General features: G+C 38.7%; 1 protein-coding gene across 4 annotated transcripts; it reads left to right on the forward strand.

The window, feature by feature from the left end:
• The first annotated feature begins 5,723 nt into the window (after nucleotides 1-5,723).
• On the forward strand, nucleotides 5,724-22,717 carry TFAM (transcription factor A, mitochondrial). 4 transcript variants are annotated; one of them, XM_081560288.1, is made up of 9 exons: nucleotides 5,724-5,760; nucleotides 6,134-6,282; nucleotides 6,855-6,973; nucleotides 8,482-8,552; nucleotides 9,249-9,398; nucleotides 13,525-13,620; nucleotides 17,602-17,658; nucleotides 18,147-18,249; nucleotides 21,853-22,717. In XM_081560288.1, the coding sequence occupies exons 2-9, from the start codon at nucleotides 6,182-6,184 to the stop codon at nucleotides 21,921-21,923; spliced, it is 768 nt and encodes a 255-aa protein (XP_081416414.1). In that variant the 5' UTR covers nucleotides 5,724-5,760; nucleotides 6,134-6,181; the 3' UTR covers nucleotides 21,924-22,717. The 4 variants fall into 4 exon arrangements, 3 of the variants coding, with proteins under 3 accessions (XP_081416414.1, XP_081416434.1, XP_081416425.1); XR_014073936.1 differs by lacking the exon at nucleotides 21,853-22,717 and having other exon boundaries at nucleotides 9,249-9,402; nucleotides 18,147-21,009; XM_081560308.1 differs by lacking the exons at nucleotides 9,249-9,398; nucleotides 21,853-22,717 and having other exon boundaries at nucleotides 18,147-21,009.
• Nucleotides 22,718-23,060: the final 343 nt, after the last annotated feature.

The following is a 23,060-nucleotide window of genomic DNA, read 5'->3' on the forward strand; positions in this document are numbered from 1 at the left end:
TAAATAATTTTTTAAAGTATTGAGGAAAAAATACTTACCATCTATTGAGGAAAAAAAATGTGCATCAGTTCAGTTCATTTCAGTTCAGTTCAGTCGCTCAGTCGTGTCCGACTCTTCGCGACCCCATGAATTGCAGCACGCCAGGCCTCTCTGTCCATCACCAACTCCCGGAGTCCACCCAAACCCATGTCCATCGAGTCGGTGATGCCATCCAACCATCTCATCCTCTGTCATCCCCTTCTCCTCCCGCCCTCAATCCTACCCAGCATTAGGGTCTTTTCCAATGAGTCAACCCTTCCCATGAGGTGCCCAAAGTATTGGAGTTTCAGCTTCAACATCAGACCTTCCAATGAACACCCAGGATTGATCTCTTTTAGGATGGGTTGATTGGATCTCCTTGCAGTCCAAGGGACTCTCAAGAGTCTTCTCCAACACCACAGCTCAAAAGCATCAATTCTTCGGCGCTCAGCTTTCTTCACCGTCCAACTCTCACATCCATACATGACCACTGGAAAAACCATAGCCTTGACTAGATGTACTTTTGTTGGCAAAGTAATGTCTCTGCTTTTAAATATGCTATCTAGGTTGGCCATAACCTTCCTTCCAAGGAGTAAGCGTCTTTTAATTTCATGGCTGCAATCACCATCAGCAGTGATTTTGGAGCCCAAAAAAATAAAGTCTGACACTGTTTCCACTGTTTCCCCATCTATTTCCCATGAAGTGATGGGACCAGATGCCATGATCTTAGTTTTCTGAACGTTGAGCTTTAAGCCAACTTTTTCACTCTCCTCTTTCACCTTCATCAAGAGGCTCCTTAGTTCTTCTTCACTTTCTGCCATAAGGGTGGTGTCATCCGCATATCTGAGGTTATTGATATTTCTCCCGGCAATCTTGATTCCAGCTTGTGTTTCTTCCAGCCCAGCGTTTCTCATGATGTACTCTGCATATAAGTTAAATAAGCAGGGTGACAATATACAGCCTTGACATACTCCTTTTCCTATTTGGAACCAGTCTGTTGTTCCATGTCCAGTTCTAACTGTTGCTTCCTGACCTGCATACAGGTTTCTCAAGAGACAGGTCAGATGGTCTGGTATTCCCATCTCTTTCAGAATTGTCTACAGTTTACTGTGATCCACACAGTCAAAGGCTTTGGCATAGTCAATAAAGCAGAAATAGATGTTTTTCTGGAACTCTCTTGCTTTTTCGATGATCCAGCGGATATTGGCAATTTGATCTCTGCTTCCTCTGCCTTTTCTAAAACCAGCTTGAACATCTGGAAGTTCACGGTTCACGTATTGCTGAAGCCTGGCTTGGAGAATTTTGAGCATTACTTTACTAGCATGTGAGATGAGTGCAATTGTGCGGTAGTTTGAGCATTCTTTGGCATTGCCTTTCTTTGGGATTGGAACAAAGACTGACCTCTTCCAGTCCTGTGGCCACTGCTGAGTTTTCCAGATTTGCTGGCATATCAAGTGCAGCACTTTCACAGCATCACCTTTGAGGATTTGAAATAGCTCAATTGGAATTCCATCACCTCCACTAGCTTTGTTCGTAGTGATGCTTTCTAAGGCCCACTTGACTTCACATTCCAGGATGTCTGGCTCTAGGTGAGTGATCACACCATTGTGATTATCTGGGTCGTGAAGATCTTTTTTGTACAGTTCTTCTGTGTATTCTTGCCACCTCTTCTTAATATCTTCTGCTTCTGTTAGGTCCATACCATTTCTGTCCTTTATCGAGTCCATCTGTGCATGAAATGTTCCTTTGGTATCTCTAATTTTCTTGAAGAGATCTCTAGTCTTTCCCAATCTGTTGTTTTCCTCTATTTGTTTGCACTGATCGCTGAGGAAGGCTTTCTTATCTCTCCTTGCTATTCTTTGGAACTCTGCATTGAGATGGGAATATCTTTCCTTTTCTCCTTTGCTTTTCGCTTCTCTTCTCTTCCCAGCTATCTGTAAGGCCTCCTCAGACAGCCATTTTGCTTTTTTGCATTTCTTTTCCATGGGGATTTTCTTGATCCCTGTTTCCTTACAATGCATATAAAACATCAACAACCAAAATGCTATATGATATGTCACAAGTAACCAGCACAAATTCATATAGTCTAGAAGATCCAAGGAAGATATCTGGGGCTGGAATGATGTGATGTGTTGACTGAGTCCGAGTAATAGTCTGATATAAAGGGAAAAGCACATACAATGAATTGGAAGACCAGGTGTTCACTTCCACTGACTATTGTAACCTGAACTTAATTTCTCTCATCTGTAAGTTGGGAACCATGTTTATAATAATACTTCTCTTCTACTTCAATTTGTGAATCATACAATCAAATACAGTTATATAAAGGATGTTCTGAAAACATTAAAAAATTTCCAGCCTAAGGGTGTGTTGTTTTAATTTTTCATCACATACCATAGTGTTTACGTTCAAACATCACTAATAATTAAGAAACGTTCAAAGTTCAATAGGAAGAGGGGAGCGATGCTGATATATAATATATTATTTAATCGGGAGAGAAAATGACAAACGACAGGGCAAACAAATATGATACAAATATGATTTTTTTGCGTACAATCCATACTATATTATACCTATACTTAATTAAAGCTAATAACTGTTATGAATAATGTGGGGATAATGATAGGCAATACTTACTGAACTTTTACTATGTGCCAGGGACTGTGCTAAGAACTTTTTATGTATTCTCTAATTTAATCTTCATAACAATCCTAAGAATCTATCATCATTGTTCCCATTTCACAGAGGAGGAAACCCTGGGTCAGAGAGATTTTCATTTGGCAAAGTCACACAGCTCATAACAAGCACAGGGTTTGAATCTAGATCTGTCTAACTTCTAAGCCTCTATTTTTTTTTTTTATTATTTATTTTTGGCTGTGCTGGGTCTTTGTTGCTGCATTGGCTTCTCTCTAGCTGTGGCTCGGGGTGTCTCTTGTTGCTCTAGGGTGAGGGTTTCAATAGTTGTGGAAGGTGGGCTCAATAGTTGCGGCTCCCTGGCTCTACAGCACAGGCTCAATAGTTGTGGCACACAGGCTCAGCAGCTCCGTGGAATGTGGGATCTTCCTGGATCAGGTATTGAACCCATGACTCCTGCATTGGCAGGTGGATTCTTTATCACTGAGCCACCAGGGAAGCCCTAAGCCTGTATTCTTATCCAGTAACTTCCATAGCTTTGGCATATCACACAAAACGCAGTGGTAAAGTCAGAACCAAACTGAAGTGCTTTGATGTATTTATTAAACCAGATAAGAAATGGATATTTAAATAATAAATTATTACAAGCAAAGGTGAAGTGAGGAATGAAGCTTTAGAAGGAAGAGAAAGGCCAGTGCATAGGTGGCCTAATTTGCCATGTATGACAATTTAAACTTGATTCTGTGGGTAATAAGGAGCCACAGAAGGTGTTAAGTACAGAAATGTGATCACTGCCTGACTGGCATAGTGTTGGTGCTCCATACACACTTCATGAACAAATGAATGAATGTGATTTGTCTCTTAAAAAGACTGACCTAATGACATTGTGAAATATGGTTTGGAGGGAACTAAGACTGAAAGTAGAAAAGCTCCTGTAAAAGTTTGGGAAAAGATAGCAGAGCTGTACTGGAGCTGACCAGTACTGGTTTGAAGAGGCAATCATATGTACTTCTTCCCAACTTCAGGTTCAGTGACATTCAGTGGATGGTTTGAAACCAGCCCTGGTGGGGGTATCTACACCACAGATCTCAGCAAACACTACAAATTAAGGCTCTCTTTTTGGAGAGCAGATTTACCAACACACTACTAGCCTGAACAAACGCCACAGCAATGGGACAGAAGAGGAAGAAATACTTACTAGAGGGTAATGAAGTAGAATCAGCAATACTTATCATTAGTTGGTTGATGGGTGAGGAGGGTCAGTGAGGGAGATTACACAATGGTTTATAAGGTTATTGGGTTGCATGATTCCAACAGGATACTGGTGCCTCTTACCAAGTAGAGGAGTTCAAGATAGGCAAAAGATAGTGAATTCTGTTCAGGAAAAACTGAGGTATTTGTGAAACATGATGGTAAAGATGTCCAGAAGACAGTGGCTATATAGACGTGAGAGTAAAAGGAGAGGTATGGATTCAATATGAAATATGAGAATCATGAGGATGTAACTGATAGTGGAAGTCAGTTGGAACTGAAACACTGGGAGTAGATGAACTTTTAAAGCAAAATAAAGGGACAGAACCTTGAAAAACGCTGTGGTAAGTCTTCAGGTTTTATAAAGTAAATATACATAAAGCCACATGCTTTTTTGTACAAAGACATTTTGGCTGAGTAGGTAGAATTATATTTCCTGTGTAAATACTGAATTTGGAATAAAATTATCACAGCAATGTATATGAGTCTTAATAGTCACATCTGATGAAAACAGATTTACAGATCAGATTTATAAGAACTTTATAGCAAGATTTATCAAAATGACACTTTAAAACAATAAAAAGACTTTAAATATTCAAAAAAGTTTAACTTTATATCTATCAAACATCTGAAAGAATAAAAACACTCTAGAAAAATGTAAAGAAAAATTGTTGCAGAAATCAGCTAAAATGCAGTTATAGAGAATTCTATCCTATACTTTTAGCTTGACATTGTAATGTAACTGTTCATTTCTTTGCCTCTGCCACTCCAGTTCACTGGCGGTGAGAAGGCTATGTTTTTTATCTAAGTTTGTGGCCTTGTACATAATGTGTAGTCAGAAAATAAGCAAACAAACAAAATCCAACCCTGTTTCTTCCATGACAGAGTGAGAGATTTGAACAGATGACCTAAAAGGTCGCTTCCAATCCTGAGAATTTTTGAAAAGGAAGTGGTGATAGTTGCTTACCACTTAAAAGAACTGGGCTTAGTGGTAGCACCAAAGGGCCAGTGTTTCAAAGATAAAGACTCTCAGCTCAATATGACACTAGTAAGAATTTTCTTACAAAGCTATTCAACAGAGAAAAAGCTGTTTCAGGAAGCGGCTCTTCGAAATAAATGGAACCTGAGAGCTAGAAGGGTCCTTAGATAGCTTTAGTTTAGGTTTTCCCAATCTTTTTTCATGCCATTGTCCACGTGGAAAATGGCTGTACTGCACATCAATCAATATCTCAAGGCATACTTGTCACACGTTCTCAGAGCTTTGGTTGGGAAGACTGATCTGGTCCAACATCCTCGACTACAGTCGGGGAAATTAAATCTTACAGCGGGGAAGTGACATTCCTAGATCAAGACGTTAATGTAAATGATGGGGCTAGAATTCTAGCCTCTGGACAAATAACTAGCCAGTCTCCTCCTCACAAAGTAAGCAGAGTTGGGTGTCAAGCTTGAAGATTAGGTCTGCAATAGTCTCAGTGGATGGGGCCATGGTCTGGATCGGTGTTGCTTTAAATGTGGTTCCATAACCACTGGCATCAGAGCTTGTTAAACCTTGAAGAATTTGTTAAAAAAAGCTGAGACATGGGACCCACGCAAACATACTGAATAAGGCTCTGCGGCAAGGGCCGGGAATCTGCATTTTAAGGTTAGAAACCGTGACCACCCCACCTCCTCTACGGTAATTTTGGACTATGCGCTCCAGCTCCCACTTGAACTGAGGGACTCTGCTTGGGCGCATAGCACCGAGCAACGTGACCTCAGAGCTGCGTGGGCGGCACAGCTACCACCGTCCTAGTGGTAAAACTGTCTGTTACGTACTAGCCATTCCAGTCGTCACAGACCAGCCAGTGCCCCATCCGGGTGAGGACACCGCCGTGCCTCCCTCAGCCTCCTGGCCGGGCGGCGGAGCAGGCTGCGGGGGTGGGGGGTGGGGGGGGTGGGGGGTGGGGGTTGGGACAGAGGCGGCTCAGCTTCGCCCCCTCGAGGCCAGGTCCCTCCGCAGGCTACGCGGGTTATAATTTCCCTTCTCCGCCTCCGAGCTCCTCTTATTTCTTCGTAGTCCCGCCCACCAAGGAAGCCACAGCGCCTGTGCCTTCTACCTTGCCCCGCCTCCTATCTAAACCGGAAGTTAGCCGACTTCCCATAGTGCCTCGCGAGTGGCGGGCCTGATGGTGGATTTGGTAGGCTCTCTCGCGGGTTTAAGTCGGCTTTGTCGGGGTTTCTCTTGTGGCAGGGCGCTGTAGGGAATTGGGGCCTGGTCAGTGCTTTGTCTGCGGATGCAATGGCGCTTCTCCGGGGCGTGTGGGGCGTGCTGAATGCACTGGGAAAGTCAGGAGCGGATCTCTGCGCGGGCTGTGGCATTCGACTGCGCTCTCCCTTTAGGTAAGTCTCTCGCCTGCACCTTAGGAGGCGTAATGGTTCAGGACGCTTTGGGGTTTGAATGTAGACGCTGTTCTCCGCTTTCTGTCCCCCCTAAAATGGTCAGGACTGACTTGGCCCTGTGATTCAGACCTCGACCTTGCCAAGGGGATGGTGGCTTTGAGACCAGGCCTTACTCCATCAGTACCCCTTGCCTTCCTTCCGGCCACCTTTCCCCTCCTCCCGTCCCTCCTCACTCTCGTACCTTGGAGCACCGGGCTCGACGTCCCCTGCGAAGTGGCTCCAAGAGTCTCCTGCCTTCATCTAGGCATTGAGGGCAGGGCCCAGGAGCTGGAGATACATGTTGTCCTTCACTCTCTGCCCTTGCTAGGAGGTTAGAGCTTTGAGACTTCAGTTTTGCAAGCTTTTTCCCCTGGATAGGATAGGATTTTAAATATCATTAGTGTTCTTGTTGAAGGTGTTAGGTGTCAGATATGTAGCATCTTGATATCTTGTTTGGCATCTGTGTTCACATAATTATGAATACGGGTACTTAAATGTTTAACACTGGTTATTTTCTTTTTATTTGTATGTAGTTTTGCGTATATTCAAAAATGGTTTTCCTCCAGCTTGAGTGGTTATCCAAAGAAGCCTATGACTTCATATGTTCGATTTTCTAAAGAACAGCTACCCATATTTAAAGCTCAGAACCCAGGTAAGGAGTTGGGGTTATATACTCTTCTCTGATGTAGTAAAGATGCCACTAAGCAGTTAAATTGCAGACTTGATTTTCAGTATCAAGGCATCTGCTGAATGCAGAAACATAACCATTCTGTTTGATGGCCTGTAAAATAGATATAACATGGGCTTCCTATGTGGCCCTAGTGGTAAAGAAGCCACCTTTACCAATGCAGGAGACATAGGAGTCGCGGGTTCAATCCCTGGGTGGGGAAGATCCCCTGGAAAAGGCAATGGTGACCCAATCCTTTATTCTTGCCTGGAAAACTATGGACAGAGGAGCCTGGCAGGCCACAGTCCATGGATTTGCAGAGTCAGACACGACTGAAGCGACCTAGCAGGCATGCATAAGAAATCAGTGTAAGTACAGCAGTAAGGTAATTTTTACCAAATAAAAATGCTTTAAATGTAACTGAGAACTGGTGACAGGTATTTTAAAAATAGCATGTAGAATGGAAAATACCCAGGAAAGAGGATGAAAAAGCTGAATTTGGGGCCTTGTGGCCATTGGCCCAGAGGACCATTGAAGAATCATTTTACGTCTTGCTTAGCTCCTGCTGCTGCCACTGCGAATTATTAATAAAGTTGCAGTGAAATAATTTATGTGGATGTGTTGCATAAACTTTAAAGCTGAATGCAGGTTATTGTTAATTTTAAGAGCTTTTTGACTGAAAGCCAGTTCTTGAATTTCTGAAAGATTTCCAGTTAGGTTTGTTGACTCCCTAGAAAGACTGGGTCCTTATTGGGGCTATAGTGTAAAGATAATGACCACATTAGTAATTGCTGAGCTTTTCTTATAATTTCTAAAGCTTTTTCATATGCAGTACGTCACAGGGCACTTATGAAAATCACATGAGCTGTAATAATCACATAAAGAACTGGTTTAAGAGACATGCTTCAGAACTCACATCTTTTAAAATGTAGGAGTTGAAACTAACAAGTGGTTTGTTAAATCATTTATACCTTGTCATTCCAGTTAAGATGAGGAAGGAAATGGAGAATAATGAATTGGTTTTAGAATAATTTAGCTTGTTTGCAAACAATATTTCTGTAATTGAAATACAGGGTGATATTATATGAATCAAGACTATATTTTGTTGTTTAGTCAGGTTTTATGAACTTGATCATTCCTGAAAGACTTGAAAAAAATGTTTTTGATTGAAACATGAAGTAGAAAACTTGTAGACACTGATTCCCCAATTGCTTTAACTTAGTAATCAATTCCTGAGGACCATTTTGGTGGTAAGTGATACTATTCCTTAATTTAATTATTAAATAATAGACTCTAACAATGTTAGATAAAATATTAAATTATTTATTGTACTTAGTTGGTTAAAGAAAAACTAAATCATTTTAAGTTGTGTGTGGTAAAACGTCTGTAAAAATACTTAATTTTAGAGCTAATGGATTATGCTTTCCTGAAAGTCTTTAGAAATTGATCCTGAGATGTAAAATGGTGACATCAATTTTTATTTCATTTCATAGATGCAAAAAATTCAGAACTAATTAAAAAAATCGCCAAGCTGTGGAGGGAACTTCCTGATTCAGAGAAAAAGGTAAGCATATAAATTTTCAACATTGCTGACCAGTTATTTTGCAGCTAAGGACAACTCCCATGTCCTTTAAGGAACCAGGTGTCCCAGAGTTTCTTTTTTTTTTTTTTTCAACATTTGTTATCTCAAAGGAATGTCCTTTCTCATCCACATAAATGATGCTGCTGCTGCTGCTAAGTCACTTCAGTCGTGTCCGACTCTGTGTGACCCCATAGACAGAAGCCCACCAGGCTCCCCCGTCCCTGGGATTCTCCAGGCAAGCAAACTGGGGTGGGTTGCCATTTCCTTCTCCAACGCGTGAGAGTGAAAAGTGAAAGTGAAGATGCTCAGTCGTGTCCGACTCTTAGCGACCCCATGGACCACAGCCTACCAGGCTCCTCCATCCATGGGATTTTCCAGGCAAGAGTACTGGAGTGGGGTGCCATTGCCTTCTCCGCATAAATGATGAGAATATGGATAAATGGCAGTGATGATGAAGGGTTGGTAGCAATTTGAAGTTGGAGGCCAGTTGCTAGACCTTCACCTTAGATAACATATTTGAAGAACATGTGATTTATAAATGGGATTTCAGAGCACATTTTCCACTTGGTGGTTCAGTCAGTTACCTGAAGTTATGCAGTTGTCTTTCCTTGCCAGGTGTGCTATGTTTAATAGCCAGCAATAGTTTATTAACTTCTTATTTGGGTTTTATATTTATAGATATATGAAGATGCTTACAGGGCAGACTGGCAGGTATACAAGGAAGAGATAAACAGAATTCGAGAACAACTAACTCCAAGTCAAATGGTATCTTTGGAAAAAGAAATCATGCAGAAACGTTTAAAAAAGAAAGCGTTAATAAAAAAGAGAGTGAGTATGGTTGAAAAATTCTTTATCTTTGGCAAAAACCTGAAATTTATATATCTATAAATATGGGGGTTTTTTTTTCTTTATTTTGATGATATGGTAGAGAATGTACTTCAGTTAGGAAAAATAGGATAGTTTCCTTCTGCCACTAGGACCACTTGACTTTGAGTATATTGTAAACCGTTTTTGCTCCTTTTGGATGTGTCTGCGTTCAAGATGCATAATTAGGACTGGTGTGAAAGCTGTAGGAAGAGAGTCATGAAACAGGCAAATCAGAAATAGCAAAAGTCTTGCTTCTGGGTCTTTTCTAGAGTAACTTACTGATTTGAATTGTTCTATAGGTGATGGTGAATTTGATTCTGAATATTGCTGAATAGACTGAATTCATTAACTTATCAATGTTTTAAAAGTGCCTATTGTAGCTAATAAAGTGCCTTTAGGATGAAATTCGATTTTTCCTCATTAAAAATCCCACATGGGTCAAAATTAGTGGCTTCCAGTTTAAGGTATTAGTCCATATAAATTCTGTTGTTTGACAGACTACATCTTTCCATAGTATTAGGTGTGAGGTGGTGAACTTGCTGATCCAGTATATATACCATAGAAAATGGTCATCAGAGCAAAAACTTAATTCTCTGGAAAAGTAGATTCCAGCCTTTAATGTGAAGTGATGGGATCTCTCTTCCTGATCGGTCTTAAGCCCTACTACCTGTTGGGTTGAGGACTCACCCAATTTCAAGTCAATGATAGTAATCTGAGACGGCTAATCCAATTAGTAAAAGGAAGCCAGAAAAGATAGGGATGGTATTTGGAGGGTGGAAAACTAGGGTTTACTCTCTCGATTGAGCTCTCCCTTGCTCTTTAATGCACCCAACTAGTACTTTGAGTGGGGAGGACCAGAAATGAGGATTGAGCAGATATAAGGAATTTCCTATTCAGGTATTTCTGTTCCTTTCTCTGTTCTCCTCTATTCCAGTTCAGTTCAGTTGCTCAGTCATGTCCCACTCTTTGCAACCCCATGGACTGCAGCATGCCAGGCCTCCCTGTCCATTACCAGCTCCCGGAGGTTACTCAAACTCATGTCCATTGAGTCGGTGATGCCATCCAGCCATCCTCTGTCGTCCCCTTCTCCTCCTGCCTTCAATCTCTCCCAGCATCAGGGTCTTTTCCAGTGAGTCAGCTCTTTCCATCAGGTGGCCAGAGTTGGAGTTTCAGCTTCAACATCAGTCCTTCCAATGAACACCCAAGACTGATCTCCTTTAGGATGGACTGGTTGGATCTCCTTGCAGTCCAAGAGACTCTCAAGAGTATTCTCTAACACCACAGTTTAAAAGCATCAATTCTTTGGCGCTCAGCTTTCTTTATAGTCCAACTCATATCCATACATGACCACTGGAAAAACTGTAGCCTTGACTAGACGAACCTTTGTTGGCAAAGTAATGTCTCTGCTTTTTAATATGCTGTCTAGGTTAGTCATAACTTTTCTTCCAAGGAGCAAGCATCTTTTAATTTCATGGCTACAGTCACCACCTGCAGTGATTTTGGAGCCCCCCAAAATAAAGTCTGACACTGTTTCCACTATTTCCCCATCTATTTGCCATGAAGTGATGGGACCAGATGCCATGATCTTAGTTTTCTGAATGTTGAGCTTTAAGCCAACTTTTTCACTCTCCTCTTTCACTTTCATCAGGAGGCTCTTTAGTTCTTTACTTTCTGCCGTAAGAGTGGTGTGATCTGCATATCTGAGGTTATTGATATTTCTGCCGGCAATCTTGATTCCAGCTTGTGCTTCATCCAGCCCAGCATTTCTCTTGCATGTGTGCTATACATATTGTAGTTGTCCCATAGTGGTTGGATGTTCTTTTTTTTTCCTCTTCAGTCTGTTCTGTTTACTTTTGGATTTTCGAGGATTTTTTTTTTTTTAAGCCATGCCGTGTGGCTTTTGGGATCCTAGTTCCTTGACCAGGGATTGAATGCGTGCCCCCTGCAGTGAAAGCTTGGAATCCTAACCACTAGACTGCCAGGAAATTCCCTTTTCTCTAGCACTTCTTTTTGGTTCTTTCTTATGATTTCCCTCTCTGCTTACAATGCCTCTTCTTGCAAGCTGTCTAGAATCCTTAGCGTATTAATCACAGTTGTTTTAAAATCCTGGTCTGATAATTTCATATCCCTGCCAGTTCTGATGCTTGTTTTGTTTGTTTACGTTAGGCTTTTTGTCTTTTAGTACGCCTTGAGATTTTTTCTTGATAGTTAGAGATATGATGTGCTGGGTTAAAGGAACTGCTGTATATGGGCCTTCATGATGTGGTAAGGCATGGGGCAGGGGAAGCATTCTACAGTCTTATGATTAGGTCTTGGTCCTTTAACAAGGGCTTTCTTGGTGACTCAGTGGTAAAGAATCCACCTGCCAATGCAGAAGATCAGTTCAGAAGATCCCCTGGGGAAGAAAATGGCTTACCCACTCTAGTATTCTTGCCTGGGAAATCCCATAGACAGAGGAGCCTGGTGGGCTACATACAGTCCATGGGATTGCAAAAGAGTCGGATATGAGTTAGCAATTAAAACACAAAAAAACCTTTAATGAGCCTGTGGCTTTGCGCTGAGGTGGTACAGGATGGCTAAAGTAAGGTTTAGTCTAGTATTTCCTTTCATTGAAGTCTGTTAGGTTCTGATAGTATAACAGCAGGTTAGGTTCTTAATGTTTATTTATGTGTTTATTTTTTATTTGACTGCACCAGATCATTAGTTGCAGCACGTGGGATCCAGTTCCCCTACCATAACTTGAACCCCAACCCCCTCCATTGGGAGCACAGTCTTAACCGGTAAACCAATAGGGAAGTCCTAGCAGATTAGGTTCTGATTAACTGGTTTCCCTTGAGGGCAGGCCTTGTTAAGAATAATAAAGTAAAAAAAAAAAAAAGAATAATAAAGTACTCTGGCAATTCGAAATGATTCCTTTTCTTCCTGCTGGAAGCAAGAGGATTTTTTTTTTCTTGATATTTACTGTGGGAATCTTGGTAAGTTCCTGGAGAAAAGCCTCACAATATTATGAGGCTTTCCTATGAGTAGGGGTAACTCTCAGAGTTGTCCACATGGAGCTTCGAGCAGTTAGTTAACTGTGGTTCGATTTCTTCCACACCACTGGTTTCCATTCCTCTATCTGTTCCAGTAAGTCTCAACTCCTTGTGTTCACCTGTCTGTGTCTGTCTCTCCAACCTTAGGAGCAGCAATCCGCCCTGTGTCCCCTCTTCTATGGATCCAAGAGCGTTGTTGATTTTTCAGTCTGATAAGCTTTATACTTATTAGGATGGAGTGGTGACTTCCAAACTCCTTACATGTAGAACTAGAAACTTGAAAGTCTGAGTGATTTTTCCCTGAGACTTCTATTTGCTCTCCCTGTTGGAATTTTTCTTCCCATTAGATTCCCAGTTCCAACTACTTACAGATTAGGTGAGAAGTGAAGTTGCAAGTGAAGCACCTAGAAGAAATCCCTATCAGTATCTCTGGAAACAAAAGGGGAAATGCAGAGTTAAGTTGTAAAATGCCTCCTTTCCTGAGAGGTTCAGGGCCGAGAAAGTGATCTCTACATGTAAATCAGAGGAGCCCTACTTATGAATGAAAGTTTGGTTTGCTATTGACTGTAAACTAAATTGCCATTAAAATCTCCATCATTTTATAAATTTCTATCTAAATTCAGAAACTCAGTAGGTTAGGATGATGCAGTATCCTTCATTAGATAATGCAGCAAATACTCTAATGTTCTTGAGTTTGCAAGTGGAGGTATGTAGTGCTTTGTCCAAGGAGAAGTGATGCCTTACAAGGATAAAACAGTTTTTTTTTTAACGTTTAAAAAGATTTTGTACATACTGCTCATTTATTCAGTTCATGGAGACCTTGAAAATAATATATAAAGGAAATGTTTCTGTATGAAAAGTAACTCATAAAATCTATTAGAATTTTCAAAACAGTACTATCAAAAATTCTGATCCCAAGAGGGAACAATCGCATACTCATAATGTTCATTTTAAAGAACATTCTGTAATGCATGGTAGTGAATGAAGTTTCTCTAGGTAAAATTAAGTATCATAGAGTTTAAAACTTTATCTCATCTTTCATTTTTTTTCCTCAGGAGTTAACAATGCTTGGAAAACCGAAGAGACCTCGCTCAGCTTACAACATTTTTATAGCTGAACGTTTTCAGGAAGCTAGAGATGGCACATCACAGGTAAAACAGTTTTAAAAATGTTTATTCTAATTTTTAAAATAATATAGACAGGAAACTTTAGGGGTGCAACCTGTCAAGTGGTGAAAAAAGTGGTAAATTACTATAAACAAATAGTATATATAAATAAGACCAAAAAAATCCTTTTTCTTACCACATAAAATGTTTAAAATTTGAATGTGTATATATACATATTCATCTATGTATATACATAGTCAACTTTTTAAATTAAAAAACAAAATTTTCACTCTTATAGGAGCATTCAAGTTCTGGAGACTTTTCTTATCCAGCACTTCTGAATGGTTTTACAATCACTGGAAAAGAATGAGAGTAGAGGTATAATGTTTCATACTGGGATTTGAGTGTAACCTGTGGCTTCATGTTATGTCCTTTAAAAATTTTTGGTTATACCCATGGGAATGTATTATATTACACATATGAATGGCATCTATGACTGCAGAAAGAAAAAAAAAGCTTGTCATTCTTGCCGTGGCTTAGTCTTTCCTTTATTTCCTTCTTAGAGGCTCTAAATTGTCAGTTGTATTATTCCTCTTATAATATGCCATGGTAAGAAAAGTTGTCTGCTCAGATTCCTAATTCTTGTCAACGTGAGATGAAGGTTTTTGCCACTCTGATTCTTTGGGTTATTTAGATCTGTAGTTCATTTCACAAATCCTGTTGGACATATGATTAAATGATGTGTATATGTAATGTATTTTTCTGGCTATATATGATTTCACTGATTACTTCCCTTGGGATTTTATTTTTCTTTTGAAAAGCAGTACCATTTTATTTAGTGTTGTAGGAAATTTTAGGTTACTTCTGAAAAACAAAAAGGGGACCTTCTTGGATCGGGGATTGAACCCACGTCTCCTTCATTGGCAGGCGGAAAGGCATACTCATAGTTTTAAAGAATCAAAATAAGGCTTGTTATGAAAGATACAAGTTTTACTGTGCTGTGATATTCCTTATTCCAGAAGCAAATACATTCTATTTTAGTTGATTCTTGTGATATTTACCTCCATATCTCTAAATAATGTTCTTATATTGTTACTTCCTGATTTTTCTAAAATTCTAAGCATTACCTGTATTTTAGGCATTATCTCTCACTATGTAAGATGAACATTTAACTCTGTCTCATTCCACTGTTCACTTTTCTATCAATCTACCTCCCAATATAGTTACCATAATTTTGGTTAGATCAGTATTGAGTACTTAATACTATCATGCACGCATGCTAATTTGCTTCAGTCGAATCCGACTCTTTGTGACCCTATGGACCGTAGCCTTCCAGGCTCCTCTGTCCAGGGGATTCTCTAGGCAAGAATACTGGAGTGGGTTGCCATGCCCTCCTCCAGGGAATCTTCCTGACCCAAAGATCAAACCAGTGTCTCTTAAATCTCCTGGATTGACAGGTGGATTCTTTACCACTAGCACCATCTGGGAAGCCCAGTGGCTCAACTGGTAAAGAATCTGCCTGGAGAGGAGAGCCAGGTTCAATCCCTGGGTCAGGAAAAATCCCCTGGGGAACAGAATGGCTGCCTACCCCAGTATTCTTGCCTGGAGAATTCCATGGACAGAGGAGTCTGGAAGGCTGTGGTCCATAGGATTGCAGTGTTGGACATGACTGAGCGACTAACACTTTCTGCACTTAGAGCTTGGGATTAGCTCTGCTTTTCTGCTCCCCAAATGCTGTGTTGGTAGTGTCCGCTCCTATTGTCTTTGTCTATGTGGTTTTTATGCCTTTAGAAATTTTAGTTGTTTAATTAAAAAAAATAAATCACAGAAATGAATTGTTTACAGTTCTGAAGGGTAAAAGCCCACGATCAAGGCACCCTCATGGTAAGGGCCCTCTCTGGTCCATAGCTGGCACCTTCTCTCACTGTGTCCTCACATGGTGTGAGTGCTCATGTAATGTGACTTTAGATAGCACCAGAAGTAAGTACCTTCCCATCCCTTTAATGTTTTTTCCATGAATTAGTTTTTTAGGTGAAAGATTATGTATGCATGCAGCTTCATAAATTATTGTTTAACACACTGAATATGAAACTTTATGGATTAAATAGAAGCAAAAAGATACATTATGAAAGAACTAAAAGCATGAAAGCAATTCTTTTCAAAGCTAAGAGAGCAGTTATTTAATGAGTAACTACCCCTGAATATACTAAATGTATTTATAAAGGTAAGTTTAAAATATTCAAAACATAGGCTCGGATACTATCTGGGTACCTCACTTTTTGTTGATAGGAAAACAAAATTCAGTGAAAGTTCTGGTCAGAATAGTAAAGTTAGTAGTTTTAACTCTACTTCTTAAGATCACTGTTGATATCCTCCTGCCTTTAATAGGTACTTTACATATTCCTCTTTCCTCACATTCTCCTCCTATCTCTCTATTTCTTCTCTGCTCCTTATTCTCCACCCACCCATTTTCCTCTTCAGTCTTTTTTCTCTGGTAGCAACACCACAGGCTATGTGAGGTGTATTCACTGTCTCTCTGCCTCTCCTCCAACTGTGGGATTCCTGCATCCCTTTAATTTTATAGATTAAACCTCCCAAGCCTAAGGGAGGTCATAGAACTTTTTCCAGGTCACATAATTAAGTTCAGCTATGTAGAAGAAGAATTGTTGTTGTATTGTTCCTGTGACATCAACTAACTGCTGATGGTGATTGCAGCCATGAAATTAAAAGACGCTTACTCCTTGGAAGGAAGGTTATGGCCAACCTAGATAGCATATTTAAAAGCAGAGACATTACTTTGCCAACAAAAATCCGTCTAGTCAAGGCTATGGTTTTTCCAGTGGTCATGTATGGATGTGAGAGTTGGATGGTGAAGAAAGCTGAGCGCCGCAGAATTGATGCTTTTGAACTGTGGTGTTGGAGAAGACTCTTGAGAGTCCCTTGGACTGCAAGGAGATCCAATCAATCCATCCTAAAAGAGATCAATCCTGGGTATTCATTGGAAGGGCTGATGTTGAAGCTGAAACTCCAGTACTTTGGCCACCTCATGCGAAGAGTTGACTCATTGGAAAAGACCCTAATGCTGGGTAGGATTGGGGGTAGGAGAAGAAGGGGACGACAGAGGATGAGATGGTTGGATGGCATCACCGACTCGATGGACATGGGTTTGGGTAGACTCCGGGAGTTGGTGATGGACAGAGAGGCCTGGCGTGCTGCAATTCATGGGGTCGCAAAGAGTCGGACACGACTGAGCGACTGAACTGATCTGAAAACATGGTGGCACAAATGTTAGAATTAAGTAAGCATTAAGCCACAGAGGAAATAAAACAGTATTTGAAGCTAGTCTGTGACAGAATAGCTTATATTTGAATATTAATATCTTTGAATTCAAAAAGATAAAAAACTGCACAAAGGAACCATCAACAAAATGAAAAGTAATCCTACCAAATGGGAGAAAATACTTGCAAATAATTTAGAGAACTCATATGACTCATTCCCTCCCCAGAAGAAAAAATCTGATTTAAAAATGGTCAAAGGATCTGAATAGATATTTTCCCAAAGAAGACATAGAGATGGCTAACAAGTATATGAAAGGGGGCTCAACATCATTATCAGGGAAATGTAAATCAAAACTACAATGAAATACTACCTCATATTTGTTAGAATGGCTATTATTAAAAAAAAGTATTACTGAGGATGCAATAGAAAGGGAACCCTTGTGCTAAAACGCTAACTCAAAAAAAAAGAGCACGTAGACACAAATAACACATTGGTAATTACTCGAGTTAGTGGGTGGGGTAGGAGGGTGAAATGGGTAAAGGTGGTCAAAAGGTACAGACTTCCAGTAATCATTATGTTGTACACATGAAAGTATTGTTATATGTCGGTTATATCTCAGATTTTTGAGGAGTCTTTACCTGTGATTCTTGATATCTGAGTGTTTGTTGTTGGAATGGATAATAAAACAGTATCTTTCTTTCACTGAAGTCCCTATATCTGGTACTTAAATGTATATTGTTTTTATAGGTAAAGCTGAAAGCTATAAATGAAAACTGGAAAAATCTCTCTAATTCTCAAAAGCAAGTAAGTAGTGTGGTTTTAGTCCCAAGTGCCTAGTTAGAATATCTGTGAGAATATATTAGGGCAAGGCTTGATTCATGTGAAAACAACCTTATATTACACAGTGTTTTTAAATTATTGTCATATTCTTGGAACCAGTTTGGCTTTTTTCTTTTGGTAGTTTTTGATTCCAGTTTTGATGAAAAACTGGTATTTAAAACAGTGTCACTTGTAACTTACTATCATCACATCCAGTGGTGATCACACCCTGCCCCTGTTGCTTTTCCACACTCCAAACCCTGAAATTGTAGCAACTTCATTAATACTTAAAAATCTTTATCTCTTATCTGTTTCTCATCTAATTTTTATCTCACAAGAATATTTCTTTCCCAACCCCCCTTTAACATATAGAATAGTAAGATAATTTCTAGAATATTTTTGGAGAGCATTGCAGAAATTAACTGCAAAGATTCCTCTAAAGAAATCATTTTAACAATTACACTCTTTCTCAGGTATATATTCAACTTGCTAAAGATGATAAAATTCGTTATTATAACGAAATGAAATCTTGGGAGGAACAAATGATGGAAGTTGGACGAGAAGATCTTATACGTCGCTCAATTAAATACCCAGCAAAAAATGATCCTGAGAAGTATTAAAATAGAAGATTGAGTTATGTTCATAATGGATAGACACAAGAAACCAACTAGGTCTCAATACCTGAAGCTGTTGTAAAATTAGAATGGATAAAGTTGGTGAACATTTATATTTAATTCCTTTTCTGTAGCCCATGGACTTCTGGCAGCTTATTCAATACATTTTCTATCAGTGTCTTGCTTTTGAAAACCCAAACAGATAAGAGTTCATGTGGAATTTATTTTGTGGAACTACTGAGCATCAAAATAATCCATGAAAAGTAGCAGTGAATCATTTTACCTTTGATAAAGGTAAATCAGACTGTGAAGTTTTTTTACACTTGATGATTATGGAAAGAATATTCTTGTTTCCTTATATTATGGAAGCAGGAGTTTCCTATTCATAAGTATCTCAAAAGTTTGTAGAAGCCATAGTGTTCTATGATATAACTGCATTTTTAAAAGAGCATCCAGAACTCAGGCTGGTAAATTCCAAATCCTTGGTATAATTCATATTGTAATCAGAGTTGATGGTTGTACATGTGAGGAATTTCTGGTGTCAGTTGCAACTTTTATAAAAGGGATAGATTTATAAACCTTTTCCTCATCTTTGTCCTAAATTAAAAATTATGTACCAAATCTATGCATGTTTTATATTGCATAGAATAAAAAATTATGTGTTTCCTTATTATGTTTTAAGATGAAACATCCATTTTATAGCTTTCTGGGATTTTTGTTTGTTTTTTTAAAGTAGGAGTTTGTATACTGAATTATTTTTTCTCTTATGTAAATATATTTATCCAGAAAGTAGAGAACTTGTTTGGCGTAAGTTTTAAAATGAGAGATCTAAAAAAATCATGTCTCCCAAGTCTCTCAAATTGGAACCTATAATTTTTAAACATTTGCATAACATATAAAAGCCTGTATAATAATGGATAGCCAGTTCTAGCCTGATGCCCCCATCTAGCCCACTGCTTGCTTTTCATGGCCTTGTCAACTAAGAATTGTTCACAGTTTTAAATAGTTGAAAAAAAAAGCATACTTCAAGACACATGAAAATTAATATGAAATTCAGTGTCCATAAAAAAAAGTTTTATTGGAACACAGCCACACTCATTGTTTATGGCTGCTTTTGTACAACAGTGCAGTTGACTAGTTGCTACAGAGATGTGTAGCCTGCAAAGACTGACCCGTGTAGTGTGGAATGAAATGCTCTTAAGTTACTTGCTATGGCTCAGTAAAATACATCGTAACAGTTTTCCAGTTAGCATTTAAACCTTACCATCTTATAGCATTTGATTATCCTCTTAACAAGAGTCAAAGGTTTTCAAAATCCACACCACCTTTTTGAGCAAAATATTCAACTGTCATTGTCAGTTCACATAAGTTTATAACTCAAAATTTATATATTTACTTTGTATTTTGCAAAATATGCAAAAAAAAAAGTGTGTATTCTAGATCTCCAGAAATAAGTGAAGATTTTGTAGTTTGTTGATAGAAAATAAGTAAAAGAATCACTAAAAAATGACTTGTTACGTACTGAACTTGGCAAAAGTCCGGACTGTAGAGAAAAATACAGCTTAAGAGAACTAGCCTAAGATTTAAATATATGAAGTTGAGTGTTTTCAAACAACTTTCCTCTGTGAATGGTAATGCAGGACAAAGTCTGCCATTATGTAAATAACCCTTGGTCTGAGGCTAGAGTATTCTGGGGAGGAAGAGATAGGGAAGAAAAGGACATTTGCTAGTGTCTGTCACAAGCTTTCTCAGTTAGGTTTCCAGGAGCGAATTAAGCCCTAATTCCCTATGGCACCTAGAATGGTACCAATTTTGTACCATCCTTAGGAGAATGGAGAAAATAATCACTCAAATAATTTACTGTGTTCTGTGCTTCAGATGAGCCCAGGGAGCACATGGGAGTCAGCATTTATAATAAATATAGAATGGGTGAGGAAGAGAAATGAATTATAAACTCCTGTAGCACAAATGTATAAAACACATCTTTGTACCTACCTTCTGAGCTCTAGGCATTTAGCTGCCTATACTGTTTTACACTGAACACATTCAAATATCTTCCTGAATATACTGGGAAGTTCAGTGTCTACTAAGTTCTCATGTATATATTTCTTACATAGGGAGGAAAGGTATGAAACAGTGAAAGGAGCTATAGCAAAACCATTTTGTTTCTAAAAGACTGTCATTGTTAATACTTTAAATATTAGGATAATCTGATTTCACACCTTTCTTAATAAACTTCAGTACATGGCATGCCATATATTAAATGCCATCCAGTTTAACAGTATATACAAATACTCTTGTTATGAAGAATGAGAGCTTATATCAGTAACCAGTGGCTAGGTGTGTAACTGGTCGCCATTCTTAAATTGACTGAACAAGAAATTCTAAAAGCTAAAGAATTGTGACCAGGGAAAAGATGCTTAAGAAGTGAAAAAAGTGTTTATGCTGTCTGAGCAGCCAGTCGCAGAGAGGGCTTATGTTCACTAGAGTACCAATATTAGATTTTATAAAATAATTTGACAAGGGTGTGTATGTAATTATTTTCTGATGTTTAAGGGATATGTGCAGATTCAGCCTACTGTAATCATGTAATTTTGCTATTGCTTTTGGCTAACTCCTTTTTTGGAAATGCCATTTGTTTTTTATAAGGTATATGCTTTTTTAAGTAGTTGGCCATGAATGTGTATATTTACATTTCTGAATTAAAATGGAGTTAAAGTAACTAGCAAATTTTATTGATATTTCTGACATTCACTGTACCTAAAATTAATCACCACCAGATTGTGCTAAAGCAGCAGGAACTTCTTATATAGGTAAGTAATTAATTCCCGTTATTTCTCTTAATTTTACCAGTCTTTTTACTGTAAGACTACTCCAACAAAAAAGAATACTCTCTTCTCTTTCTCTCCTCACAGCCACTGTTCCTCTTCCTTTTCAAAGCACCAAGCTCTTAAAGACAAATTTGAAAATGTTATAAGCGCAGATAATGTTTTGAAATTCTAAAGCAGTAATACTCTTTTAAATTGGACTTTTGGGAAGAATAAGAAATGAACATATTTATTATTCTGAATTTGTTAAATTTTCCAAATAGTAAAACTGTACAAAGTTAGTATCATCATTCTCTCACACTGTTCACAAATAAAGTATTTTTGGTAATTAAATCATTGAGTATATTTGATGGAAAATACATAAAACATGAAACCATCTTCTAGCACATTAAAAATACTTTAAAAAAAATTTACTGGCTAAGAAACTACATACTTAAAATTGACTGTAAACAAAAATTTTAAATAGCCTAAACATTTAAAAATGACCCTAATGGCAGAAAGTAAAGAACTAAAGACCCTCTTGAAGGTAAAAGAGGAGAGTGAAAAAGCTGGCTTGAAACTCAACATTCAAAAAACTAAGATCATTGCATCCGTTTCCATCACTTTATGGCAAATAGAAGGGGAAAAATTGGAAGCAGTGACGTGTTATTTTCTTGGGTTCCAAAATCGCTGTGGATGGTGACTACAGCCATGAAATTAAAAGACACTTCTTGGAAGGAAAGCTATGACAAACCTAGACAGTATTAAAAAGCAGAGACATTACTTTGCTGACGAAAGTCTGTATAGTCAAGGCTATGCACAGAAGTGAGAGCTGGACCATAACGGAGGCTGAGCGCTGAAGAATTGGTGCTTTCAAACAGCGGTGCTGGAGAAGACTCTTGAGAGTCCCTTGGGATGCAAGGAGATCAAATCAGTCAATCCTAAAGGAAATAACCCTGAATATTCATTGGAAGGACTGATGCTGAAGCTGAAGCTCCAATACTTTGGCCCCCTGATGTGAAGACCTGACTCATTGGAAAAGACCCTGATGCTGGAAAAAATTGAAAGCAAAAGGGAGAAAGGGGTGGTAGAGGATGAGATGGTTAGATACCAAACTGTCAGATGAAATTCATCCACCTCTGAGCAAAGGATTGCCTGTTGAGTACAGTGCTGTCGTATTTTATCAGAATATAAATTATGCAAATTTAAAATAATATGAATAAATATTTGAAAGTTGTATGTTATACACGATGTTTAAAATAGTGCAATCTTAAAATTTTTAAAAATGGCTGGGAGTCATAGAATTTCAAAACACTTGAACAGCAAAGTGAGGGCAGTGTTTGATATTACTATATGCAGTCACCTTTAACACAAAAAATTTTAACTTTATCGTGTCAGTCTCATATATATGTTGTGTATGTGCTTTGAAAGTTTTGTAAATGATCTGGCTTGTACTGCTATTTTAATATTCAGTGTTGTTATAATTCAAAAAACTTCTTTAAAAAATCAACTAACCCAAATACTCATTTAGGAATGGTGTTAATTCTTGTGCTGTAAAACATTTCTAAAAACTGGTAACTCTGGAACAGAATCATGTTTGTAATAAAATTTGATTCTGATGCACTGTTTAGTTGGATTGATAGATAATAGCTTGGGATACTTAGAACCTATGGAGCAGATTAAAGTTCCATAGAGATTAAAATTTCTCTATCCTATTTGTAGATTTATGATTTTTAAGAATTCTCTCTCTGGGACCCTCCTGGCAGTCCAGTGGTTAAGACTCTACAGTTCCACTGCACAGGGCATGGGTTTGATCTCGACCTGGAACTAGGATCCTGCATTCTGCCTGGCATAGCCAAAAACAAAAAGACAACAAAGGAATACCCTCTTTGCACTTTTTTCCAATGGGAAAATCAGTACTTGATGAGTGAATCTTGTCCTGTCCACACTTACACATTCCTCACTC

Source organism: Giraffa tippelskirchi, chromosome 2, assembly GCF_054371585.1.
Source record: "Giraffa tippelskirchi isolate mGirTip1 chromosome 2, T2T-mGirTip1v1.2.pri, whole genome shotgun sequence".
In the NCBI taxonomy this organism is placed as follows: Eukaryota; Metazoa; Chordata; class Mammalia; order Artiodactyla; family Giraffidae; genus Giraffa; species Giraffa tippelskirchi.

What these genes read in the sequence shown, in the direction of transcription:
- TFAM (XM_081560288.1), top strand. Translation starts at nt 6,182, where the DNA reads ATGGCGCTTCTCCGGGGCGTGTGGGGCGTGCTGAATGCACTGGGAAAG. An exon ending in TTCCTGATTCAGAGAAAAAG is followed by an intron (nt 8,553 to 9,248) that starts GTAAGCATATAA and finishes TTATATTTATAG; the next exon opens with ATATATGAAGATGCTTACAG. An exon ending in AAGCGTTAATAAAAAAGAGA is followed by an intron (nt 9,399 to 13,524) that starts GTGAGTATGGTT and finishes TTTTTTCCTCAG; the next exon opens with GAGTTAACAATGCTTGGAAA.